At 44.0% G+C, this 12,534-nt stretch overlaps 1 protein-coding gene across 1 annotated transcript in view; it reads left to right on the top strand.

The window, feature by feature from the left end:
* Positions 1 to 12,534, top strand: part of TLL2 (tolloid like 2) — a 116,772-nt gene that overhangs the window by 62,193 nt on the left and 42,045 nt on the right. Inside the window, exons 4-7 of the mRNA XM_035026106.1 lie at positions 305 to 460; positions 3,221 to 3,338; positions 7,734 to 7,912; positions 9,097 to 9,202. Of these exons, the coding sequence (XP_034881997.1) occupies positions 305 to 460; positions 3,221 to 3,338; positions 7,734 to 7,912; positions 9,097 to 9,202 (559 nt within the window). The remainder of the gene's footprint in view (positions 1 to 304; positions 461 to 3,220; positions 3,339 to 7,733; positions 7,913 to 9,096; positions 9,203 to 12,534) is intronic.

Here is a 12,534-nt window from a genome sequence, read left to right as displayed (position 1 = left end):
CATCCCTGACTCACCTCCATCCTAGAGGATGCCTTGTTGGGGCCCGCTTGAGTCTGAGGATCTCGGGCTGCTGTTGAGCCCCACAGGCCCTTGTTCAAGGCTTCCGACAAGGCAACCTGCTTCCATCATAGCCCTGGCAACCTTACTAACACCCAGGGGTTCAAAACCCTGAGCAGACCAAATACCCCCTTTAGAACACAAGTTCTTAACCCCCCTCTTTGTGGATTCATGGATAATGTAGTCTTAACCATAATGTACAGAAGGAATGAAAGGCAGAGTAAACGGCAGCGTGCCTGTCTTGCAGATGGCGAGGAGAATGCCATGCTTCTGCCCAGCCCCAGGACCTCACACGCCAGAGCTGAGACCTTTTCTTCTCGGGTCCGAAGAGCCACAACCTCGAGGACAGAGAGAATATGGCCCGGAGGGGTCATCCCCTACGTCATCGGCGGGAACTTCACTGGTCAGTAGTCCCAAAGGAGGCCTCCTTTTGGGGCTGGGGGCTTTGTCCCCCTAGGTTGACAGTGTCCTCCTCAGGGTAGAGTAGATGCTGGGGCACCACAGTCCTACCTGCTAATGCCCCATTATGCCTTTCAGGGGCTACGAAATGTAGCCTGGCAAAACTGCGGTCTCTGCTGGGGCTGTGTCCTCAAAGGTGGTCACCTAGTCCGCAAGACTTCATGCCGGGGGTCACATAGGATCCTGGTCTTGAAATAGAGACAGGGTTTGCACAATGGGTAGGTGAGCAGAGCCCTCCAGGCAGGAGGCAGCTGTGAGCAGCCGCACGTGGTGGGCTGACCTGGCCTCTGCCTGGGTGCATGCCCTGCACCAGTCCCCAGCCCCGCAGCAATACGCAAGGTAAGCAGAGTGGGCCGTTAGACGTGGCCAATCCTGGCCGTGGCGCTTGCCACTCGTATACCCTGGGGCAAGTCGCTTCACCTCACCGGGCCTCAGTCGCCTCTTCCGTAAGTGGGGATGATAATATTTTCTAGCCCATGGTGTTGTTTTGAGAATTAAACGAGTTAAGCAGATAAAGCACTTGAATAGTGCCTGGCACATAGTAATTAGTAATTGTTTACTATTGGTATTATTATCTTTAAAATATGTATGTCAGCCAGTGGCTTTCCATCACTACTGGTGAGACTGAAGCTCCTGACCATGGCCCCCAAGGCCCTCCTCCAGGCAGCCCTTGGCCCCGTCCCACCCAGTCTCCCACCTGCTCCTGCTCTCTCCTCCTCAGTCCCTTTGTGCTGGCCTCACAGGTACTTCTCCCTTCTGGAACATGCCCAGCTCATTCCTGCCTTAACACACCTGCCCCTGCCCTCTGTCTGCCTAGCACATTCTTTCCCCAGACCTTCTTGTGGTTTCTTCTTATCACTGGCGTCTCAGATCAGATGACATATCCCCAGAAAGGCCTTCTTTGCCTCCCTGGCACCCCCACTAGCCACTTGCTCTCAGCACCCCACTTTCTAGTCTTTATGGTACTTCCCATTACCTGAAATGCTTTGACTTTTATTTTTGTTTCGCCTATTTTTTGTCTCTGCCCAATGCTGTGGGTGCAGGGATCTTTATTCCTGTTGTTTTCATTCCTATGCCTCCAACACCTAGAATAGCGCGGCGACGCATAGTCGATGGTCAACAGTTATGCCCACAGCAGGCCTGTGGCCCAGGGGTAGTCGAAGGCCTCAGTGAGAAGCCACATAGAGCTGCCTCTTCTGGCCTCTCAATTCTGACTGCATGCACAAGTCGGCTTCATTTCTGCGGATCTATGACTTCTGTGAGAGGCGGTCGATGAGGCAGATGTCCCAAAGCCACTGAAAACCACGGATGAGTAAAGGCGCTGTGATGACGTGGACGACAGGACCTGGGAGCTGACCGAGAGCATGGAGCAAGGCCTCCCCTTCTCTCTCCCGGCAGCATCACTCCCTTGCCGTTAACCCAGGGCTTTCTCGTGCTGGATACTTAATGAGGTGCTGGTGATAAAAAGATGACCAAAACTTCACCTGCCCTCAGGGAGCTCCCAGTCCTGCTAGGAGAGAAAGCAGTGTGCCTAAAGAATTGAAATACTGGAATTTTAACCAGCTACTTGCTTTTGTTCTCTGGCGCTTAACTGTGTTCTTCTTTCAGATCTGGTGTGCTTTTCTGACCAAAGATTTATATAACCTTCATCAAAGTTAACTAATTTTATGTAGAGAACTTTCTTAACATGGTGGTTTGTGTTATTCTGTAATTAATGGGATTGCTATTTTGGTGAGTGAGCTATAAATGATTTGAACTAAAAAATATCAAGATGTAAAAAAATGGACAGCTAGGTTACTCTTTATTCTGTATGTATTTTTGGGGGGACAATATGATATCACACCTAGGTCTTCCAGACTAAGATGGAAGCCTCCCCAGTGCTTTGTTTGTTTTTGGCAATGAGGTCATTCTAGAACTCAAACCCCACCCCCAACCGTCCTTTGTATCCCCCCAACAACTATTTTTCTAGATCCTTCTCATTGTTTCTAGGAAAATCAAAATAGTCTTCTTTATCTCAGATTGATAGATTTTTTTTCTTTTAAAGAATACATATTAACTGTAAGTAACTATCAGCCAGAATTTACAACTACTTTGTTCTTGCTCCAAGACAATTTACTTATTGCTCTATTTTTCAACACATTTCCACTCAAGGAAATATGAAGACATGTTCAGAGAAAGTATGAAATTCACCTGTTTTCAAAGGCTTTATAGAAAATGAGGCTCAAGGATCCACCAGAAAACACTGCAGCCCCATGCAAAAGTAACATGAATGTACATGAAAACAAACTTTTTAGAGCATATGGACCCATGCTCCTGTAGATATAAAATAAAATGAGGCTGCAGAATGCAGTGCTGGTGAGCTACTTCAAAAGCCTAAAATTTTCAAATTGAATAATCTGGGTAAGATTTTTTGTTTTAAGTTTAGAAAGAAGTACTCTCCATTCAAAGGAAAAGCTGGAGAGCCTGGGATATTCTGAAAATCTATTTTTACCCTCTTTTCCATTCATAACTCTTACTCTCTGAGTTTTGGTAATTCAGGAAGGTTATATTCTTAGCAAGGGAAATCCTTATTCCTAGTGCATTTCTATTCTGGGTCACCCAACGTTCATTGGAACAAGCATTGTTGTAAGTCAGCATGCCTTACGGCATCTGAGGGAGGCATGGACCCATCAGTGCAGTGATGAGGCTTGCCCTGTCATTTCAGGAAGCCAGAGGGCCATTTTTAAGCAGGCCATGAGACACTGGGAGAAGCACACCTGTGTGACCTTCATAGAAAGGACTGATGAAGAGAGCTTTATTGTGTTCAGTTACAGAACCTGCGGGTAAGTAAGCACAAGCAAGGCCACCTCAACAGAATCAGAGCCAGACAATCGGATGGCTCATGAGTGTTGAATTTTCTCTGTAAAACCAAGTCTTTCCAAGGAGCTGTGATAAACAGCAGCCTGGGGTTTGTCAGAAACTCTCCTTGCCCCCAGTGAACTCACAATCCAGTGACAAAGTAGGCGGGTCAAGAAGACTCTAGAAAGACAAGGGGTCTGGATCTCCTGTCGTGGGAGCAATTGAAGGAATTGAGGGTGTTTCATATAGAGAAGTGGTTCTGAACCAAGCTATGGGCTCCCTCATGACAGATATACATTTATGCAAAATTTTGCACGTAATTTTATGGGCTCCATGGGCTAACAGACTTCCTCCAGAAAACATAGCAAACAATAAGATGCCTGGATTATGACTAAACTTATCTGTTATGCCAGGCAATGTAAGTGTGATGCAATCTCCCACTGAAAGAAAAAGTTTCCCATACTGGTTCAAATACCTCAACCCAACTACATGGTATATGCATGAAATGACTACTGAAGAGAACGACCCAGAAAGGTTACATGTAAAAGGAAAGAAGGCACACAGGCAAACGCTGACAAAAAGAATGTTAGGATCATAATTTTAGTTATAGACAAGGCCTTTTTTGTTTCGTTCTTGTTTTGTTTTTAAAGTCGGAAAGTGTTTTAAAAAAAAGGTGAGACACTTTATAATGAGAAAGAGTCCAAGCTACAGTGAGAATATAACCATCATAAATCTTTATGCACCAAATGGTGCAGCATTAAGAGTCATAAAACCAGCCCCAGGGAATTCAAGGGGAAATCGACAGAAACACCAGCAGCAGTGACTTTATTTCATTTCTGTCAACCCAAGGAGATCAATGTCAAGTTGACCAAAAAATAAGTAGAGATTTGTAGATGATTGGAAAAATATAACTAATAGAGTTGATGCTATGGGTCTATCAGATTCTGCAATCTGATAACACATCTTTTCTAAGTGCGTGTTGAACATTTATAGACATTGTCCATCTGTTAAGCATGAAGAACACCTCAATGGATTCTCAAAGGCAGAAATAGCATTAACATATTCTCTGATTGCAAGGCAATAAGACTGGACATCATAACAAAAGTAGAATAAATACTCCTGCATTACATAGTAAGTTAAAAGCTCCATTTTTTTGTTTGTACAACTCTTAGGTCATAAAGAAATCAGGATCAATATTACAAGCTATCTAGATGATAAAAGCCCTACAATTCTAAGTTAAAGAGATATGGCTAAAGCTGTGTGTATGTGCGTGTGTGTGTGTGTATCCCAACAGCCCACATCAGATTTAACAATGATAATTCTAAAAGCATTTCTGTTAGACTCAGGAACAAGTCGAAGATGTTTATGATCACCACAATTATTTTACACATTTTGGGAAATGCTAGCCAATATAATTAGATAAGAGAAGGAAATACACACAGTAAGTATCATCAGGAGCAAGGAGATGTTTGCATTGTTTGAAGTTAATGTGACATGTACCCCAAAACCCAGAAAAGCAATTGAGAAACTATTAGAAACAAAAGGAGACCCTGTTAAGGTGACTGATTAAAATGTAATAAACAAAAAATTAATTACTTTTCCTTATAATGAAATAATTTGATATGCTTTTATAATGGGAAAAATATCACTTTAATAGAAACATAATAAATAATATATCTAAGAATAAATTTAACAAAAATGCAAAACTATGCCAGACCTATAGGAAGAAAATGCCAAAACTCTAAGGAAACTTAAAAAAAAAGTCAGAATGGAAATGCATACCACTTCCTGGCATGGTGATACTCAACATAGTAAAGATGTCAGAACTTCCTAAAATAATCTATAAATGCATGCTATTGTGATTCAAACATCTACATTTTATGTATATGTGGGTATATGGGTATATATGTTTTTAGAACTTAAACAAATGATACTAGAGTTTATCTGGAGGAATGACCATGTAGAAATAACCAACAGAGAAGGAGAGAGACAGAGACAGAGGCAGAGAGAGACAGAGACAAAGAGAGAGAGAGGGAGACAGAGAGAGAGAGGGAGGGAGAGATAGAGAGAACACGGGGACAGAGGGATGGAAGTAGGGTGGGGATTATGGGAAGAGGTCTGATGGTCTATTCAAACATCTAGGGTTTAAAATGCAAGTGAAGATGATAATAATTAAGACCATTTGGAATGGAGCAAGAGAGTTTAAAATGAATATGCCTATACACAAATTTAGGTAGCATTTTAAATGAGTAAGAGAAACCTGGATTAGTCATTTGGGATATTTTAATACTGGGGTAGACAGCTCGTTGTGAAAAAGATAAAGCTGGATTCCTACCTCACTTTGTACATCAAAATGATTCTAGCTGGATCAAAGATGTAAACATTTTTAAAAGGAAAAAGAAAGAAAGAAAAGAAAAAAATTTAAAAAGTATTCAAAACAAGAAATAAGAGTGGATTTTACTTATAATCTTGGCCTAGAGGTGGCCTTTCTAAGCAGGACATAAGAAAATGAAGACATTACATACGTTGAAATTTTAAAATTCTATATGGTGAAAACAAAACCAAAACAACACATAAACAAACAAACAAATGAGAAAGAAAGTGAGACAAATATTTTCAATATATTTGGCAATCAAAAGACTCATTTCCTTAATTCACAAAGGGTTCTTACATATCAATAATAAAAAGATGGACCACCCAAAAGAACATAGGGAGAAGATGTGATCCCATAGTTTACAAGAACAAAAAATACAAATGTCATATAAAACATGGAAAACTATCCAGTCTCGATACAGTGAAATACCATTTTTCACCTATCCAGTTGACAAAAAGAATTTGATAAAACCAGTGTTGGTCGGGTTGTGGGGAAATAGGGCTTTTTAATATATTATTAGTGGGTATATAAGTAGACACATTTGGGGATTGCAATTTGATAGTATCTATCGAAATCTCAAATGCATATACCCTTTTATCTATCAATCCCAATGCTAGGAATTTACCCTGCCACAAACAAGAGTCAATCATTTCTTTGTTTTGCTTGTTGTTATTTGTTTGTTTGTTTTCTCTTCTTTTCCCGTGAGGCTTTGTTTAAATAGTGAAAATTGGAATCAGCCTAGATGTACACTGATAGGAGCCTGATTAAATAAAATATAGTACTTTGTTACTTTGAAAATAATAAAGGAGGTCTTGGGCGCCTGGGTGGCTCAGTTGGTTAAGCGACTGCCTTCAGCTCAGGTCATGATCCTGGAGTCCCTGGATCGAGTCCCGCATCTGGCTCCCTGCTCGGCAGGGCGTCTGCTTCTCCCTCTGACCCTCCTCCCTCTCATGCTCTCTGTCTCTCATTCTCTCTGTCTCAAATAAATAAATAAAATCTTAAAAAAAAAAAAAAAGAATAAAGGAGGTCTATATGCACTGTTATAAAAAGATCTCTAAAGTAAGGAAGTAAACGGTAAAAATGAAGGACAACATAAATAGTGCCTTTTGTAATTTAAAAATATGTATATTTAATTTTTCTGAAGGATGCCCAAGACACTATTAACAATGGTTATCTTTGGATGAAGAGATCAGAGGGGGTGAGAGACTTAATACTTCAGTCTATTGAACATGTATTTTTTTGAGACTATTTGAGAGAGAGGGAGAGAGTGGGGGGAGGGACAGAGGGAGAGAGAATCTCAAGCAGACTCCACACTGAGCACGGAGCCCAATGTGGGGCCCTATCTCACGATGTTGAGATCATGACCTGAGCTAAAACCAAGAGTCAAGACATTTAACCAACTGAGCCACCAGGTGCCCCTGATCATGTTTTTTTTTTTTTTTTTTTTTTAGTGTTTGAGAGAGGTTATCTGGGTGATAAAGGTGGTGGGATTGTGGGCCACTTTAATTTTTTTCCTATACCTTTCTATATTAGGAATAATATATAATAATATATTAGGAATAAATGTTATTTGAAAAAATAATTGTGCCCAGAAGGGGAATCATTGCCAAGACTCCTGTGATAAGGGTACCAAGACTCATGCCTTACAGAAACTCAGCTGACACCTTTCATTATCTCTTTTCCTTGTCATCAGAGATGATCTCGCAGAGACTTGGGGGTGCAGCGGTCAGAAAGGGTATGGGCTTTATTTCAGGAATCTAGGCCTTATCTTTCTTTGGGTTCTCAAGTGGATCCATGACCACCAAAAAGGTGAACCATTTTTGGAGGGCATTTCTGTATTGGGAGGGAACTTGGACAATGAGAGTACTTTCAGCTCTGAAAGTCTGTTTCTTTTAGAGACACGTGTGTGTGCACGCACACACACACACACACACACACACTGGGGAGGGCATTAGACTCTCCTATTCTCTGATCTGCTGATCTGGGTATTTCTGCAACTGTCCAGCTGTTGTTCCTACGTTGGGCGCCGAGGAGGAGGCCCACAGGCCATATCCATTGGGAAAAACTGTGACAAGTTTGGCATCGTGGCGCACGAGTTGGGCCATGTGGTTGGGTTCTGGCATGAACACACCCGGCCAGACAGAGACCAGCATGTCACCATCATCAGAGAAAACATCCAACCAGGTAAGGAGCCAGTATGGAGTCTGGAAGCCACCGGCCAGGAAGGTGGCGTCCCCCGGGGCAGGCAGGTGTGAAGGAGAGGGGATTTGGGGAGCTGACCAGTGCTCATTTGTTAAGTAAGGAGGCAGCAAGCCTATTGTGCAGGCATTTGTGCCCAGCACGGCCACTGTCCTCTGTGGCCCTTCCGGGGAGGTCTTGCCATAGCTTGTAGGTCATAGCAGAAACGAAATGACTTTCACGTTGTAAAGGACAATGAAATCCAACTCCATTTCCTAACAGGAACAGAATGGACCAGAACACACTGGCAGCATCACAGCTGAGAAGCCAAAAAAGGAGTTCTCCTGGTGGCTTTTATGAGTCCCTTTTGCTGACTTCAGCAGCACATCTTTTTGAAACTGAAATACAATTAGGACACGAGTACCTGTGGCTGCAGTATTTCTGCCTGGGAATGTTCTGCCCCAAGGCAGATAGAGTGTCTAGATTAAACAAACAAACAAACAAACAAAAATCTCATGTTAAATAATTTTTTTTTAAAGATTTATTTATTTATTTGAGAGAGTGAGAATGAGAGAGAGAGAGCACATGAGAGGGGGGAGGGTCAGAGGGAGAAGCAGACTCCCTGCCGAGCAGGGAGCCCGATGCGGGACTCGATCCAGGGACTCCAGGATCATGACCTGAGCCGAAGGCAGTCGCTTAACCAACTGAGCCACCCAGGCGCCCCTCATGTTAAATAATTTTATATGGAAGTCCATAAGGAACATGAAAGTAGCTGACTGAATAATATGGTTGCCTTAAAATGCTTCTGAGAGTCTGAATTGTGAACAATTTGGGATTGAACTTAACTCCCTGATTTTTCTTTTGTTCTTTCAGTAGCAAGATCAGAGGTTTATTTGTTTTTTAAGTTTCTGAGCAATCCGATCAATAATTAACTTGTCTACAAACTTGGCATAAAAGTTTCGAGCGGCACCTGGGGAGGGGTTGTTGGGTGGTGGGGTTGGGAGAACCTAGGGCTGCTCGAAGTTGCACATTTCCAGTCTGTTAAAACCAACGAGAACGACCACACCCCTGCTATTTGATTGGGCCAACTGAGCTCTCAGGAGTTGCCATGGGCCCTCCTTTTCCCCCTCTGCCTCCTTTCAGGTACCTGCCTTGGTTTTCAAAGGCCTTAACAGAGTGTTGTGTCACAGGTCAGGAGTATAATTTCTTAAAAATGGAAGCTGGGGAAGTGAGCTCTCTGGGAGAGACGTACGACTTTGACAGCATCATGCACTACGCCCGGAATACCTTCTCAAGGTCGGAATCTATGCTTCTGCCTCATGTGTGTTTTGGTGTGGCTGCCGCAGGCTTGGGTCGGATTCCTGGAGGTCTGCGGAGAGTGGGTCTCTGCATGCTTCTCACACAGTTGGCCTGTCTGTCCTTGAAATACAGTGGCCTCTGGGCTGCAGCGAAATATAATCTAATCAGGTTCCCGCTAATAAGATTGAATCCCATTGTGAAGCTGGTGTTCCATCATGGGCTAATGTCACAAGCAGCAAACTGGAAAGGGGAAATTATCGAGAGGTTGGCCGAGATAATAACTTAGAGGCTCTGTGTAAAATTTCCAGGGGGTGGGGAGTCTTCTAAAGCACGTCCTTGATGTAAGCCTGGTGGTGCTCACCGGTTCTCTCAAAGAGGTGTGGTTTATTGGTTCAGTTTCAAAAAGACGGTATGAGAGCTGGGAGGGTTGTAAATCGTGGTTGTGAATCATTCGAGGTGAAGAAAATGAGGCTCCAGCCAGCTCGAGGGCACACAGGTAACTGGGGTCGGAGTGAGAACAAAGATCCAGGTTTCCTGCCTGCTGGTCACGCTCGATGGTGGCCCATGTATACTCAAGTATGGCCAGACTGGTGATTTACAGCCGGCATCGGCAGGGTCTGTTTTGATAAGTTATTGCTGTGCTAGACTGGGTGTTAAGTATTTCCAATATTGCCCTTGCTTCTAGACCATATGAGTGTTTTGTATAAAGAAGTTTTCTGTCACTAGTCCCAGTGTTGTGGGTCTTTCTGAAACCCTTGAGTTAGAGGAGACATGGTAAATATTTTCTCTCTTGGCATTTTTTTCTCAGTTTCCTCTTAAAACTAGCTTGTTTGCTTTTTATTTATCTATTTGATCACTGAAAAAAAAGATTTTTAAAAAAGATTTTATTTGTTTATTTGACAGGGAGAGACACAGCGAGAGAGGGAACACAAGCAGGGGGAGTGGGAGAGGGAGAAGCAGGCTTCCCTCTGAGCTGGGAGCCCGATGTGGGACTCGATCCCAGGACCCCGGGATCATGACCTGAGCCGAAGGCGGACGCCTAACGACTGAGCCACCCAGGCGCCCCCCCCAAAAAAAGATTTGAAATGGTTCCCAGTATATACACAGGACAAGAAACAGATGTATGAGGAAACTTGAGGATGGCGGAGGGGAAAGTAAGGGTAGAGAGCTACACTGAAGCCTGGAATCAACTGACTATTCAGAATACATGCCATAAAGTCATGTACTCTTTGGTGGGATTGGCAGCAAATCCTGCCCTGTGCTTCTTAGCAGTTATAGCAAAGAGGGAAACAATCCACTTCATGAGTCGCTATGTCCATAAAGATCAAAGGAAACCGTTCTTTCAGGAAACACACCGCTCTTGGGAGTGAACGGGGAACTGTGTCCCCAGGACTTGTTGGCTCTTGGGTAGGGATGCTGGAAGCATGCTGTTGATGAGGTCACAGAACTGGGGGAGAGATCCTCCAAACCTCCATATCACAAGTTCTCAGTTGCGGGGGGAGTGGGGTGCTGTCCCTCTGGCCACGCAGCTGATTTAGCTGTGATCTCCATCCTGCATGCACCCAGCTGGGATCTCTCCAGAACTCTAATGGGTGGAGTTTTGTCAAAGTCAGCATCTTTGAACTGGCATGGGACTGACTGACCCTGTTCTTGTTACTCTTCTCCTGGCTCTTTATTAGAGGATACATGTAATGAAGAGACCACTGAATTAAGAGTCAAAGACTGGGTTCCAGTCCTAGTGCTCTCACTCACTGTGCTATTGAGGGATGTGTAGACAATAATTGCGGATAGCTTTGTGCTGGGTCAAATCTCCACCTCCCTGGGTATCAGTTTCCTCATGAGAGGGTTGGATTAGATGTTCTCTGAGCCTCTTCCAGCTCGAACATTTCCTGTTGTGATTTCTTAATCTGGTGTGGATGGGTGAGGCTCTGACAGATGGGGTCACCTTCATTGCCACGTGGGCATTCAAGGCTTCCTCTTCCACATTGGGAAACAGAGACTTTGAAGGACCTACCCTGGTGGGGGCATCTCTGGGGAGTCTCAAGAAACAAGGTGGTGGGCAGGATGAGAGTCCACCCTACAGAGGTCAGAGTGGGATGCTTGGGTGTGGGGGCTGGGCTGACTTGCGGGTTTGGGAAATGGTGTAGGAAATATGTGGGTCAGACCACATCAGCCCTGGGGTTGCAGGCTGCTAAGTAGAGACAAAGTATTGATTTTGTAGAGAACCACTGTCAAGTCGGCCCAAGTGAGAAGTTTGTACCTTGGGTCTTGTTTCCATAGCTGTCCTAACTCTTCATTGCTTTATAATTTGTCCGTTAATTATTATTATACATTCATCTACTCCTATTTATCTGTTACATCCCTCTCTCCCTAGACTAAGATCTGAGATCTTTGAGGGCATCCTCTTCTAGTTTCCAGCACCGACCATGATACCTGGCACAGAGTAGATGTTCGATGAATACTTCTTAAAAGAATAAATCAATGAATGAATCAAAGGAGACAGGGAGATCTGAAATGCTGGGAACTAGGTGAGGGAAGAAATTTCCATTATCCTCATGCATTTCTGTCCACATACCCACAGATGTGGTGGTCATTTCATAAGGACGATCTACAGACATCTCCTATGAAGGGGGTTTGGGGATAAATTACCTCCAATGGGCTGTAGGAACTCACTGCCTCCCTGGTACCTTCCATGTGCCAATTACCATGAAAAGCTCTGAAGCCAGAGGCCAGGGCAAGAATGCAGATAGTGTCTTCTGGTACCAGCATTTCTTTCCTTTTTTTTTTTTTTTTAAGTAGGCTCCACCCCCAGCACAGAGCCCAGCACGGGGCTTGAACTCACGACCCCACGATCAAGACCTGAGCTGAGATCAAGAGTCAGATACTTAACCGACTGAGCCACCCAGACGCTCCAAGGTTTTATTTAAGTAATCTCTACAGCCAGTGTGGGGCTCGAACTCACAACCCTGAGATCAGGAGTTGCATGCTGCACCAACTGAGCCAGCCAAGCACCCCCTTTTCTTGTTTTTCTTTTAAGAAAAAAAATTTTTCTCTTCCTGTGATCTGTAGCTCATAATACCATCCCTTTTGCCCCTCAAGGAGATAACCGTTATTAACACTGTTGTCAACGGGGAGCAGTTTATCAGCACAGACCAGTGGAAGCCCATGGACCAAACCCCTGAAATAATAGCTCCCCATCAAGGGGACCCAGAACCCCTCAGAGGGAGATGGGCGAGGGGGCGGTGCTCAGGTGTGCTGGGCAGCCAGGTAGGAGCACAGCAGCTCCCCTGAAGGCCTCGAAGGGAGGCAGACGTCTCCTGCCACCATGA

This window comes from Mirounga leonina, unplaced genomic scaffold (genome assembly GCF_011800145.1).
Source record: "Mirounga leonina isolate KUSES-001 unplaced genomic scaffold, KU_Mleo_1.0 Mir_114, whole genome shotgun sequence".
Classification (NCBI taxonomy): domain Eukaryota; kingdom Metazoa; phylum Chordata; class Mammalia; order Carnivora; family Phocidae; genus Mirounga; species Mirounga leonina.
This window is presented reverse-complemented; position numbering and strand designations above follow the sequence as displayed.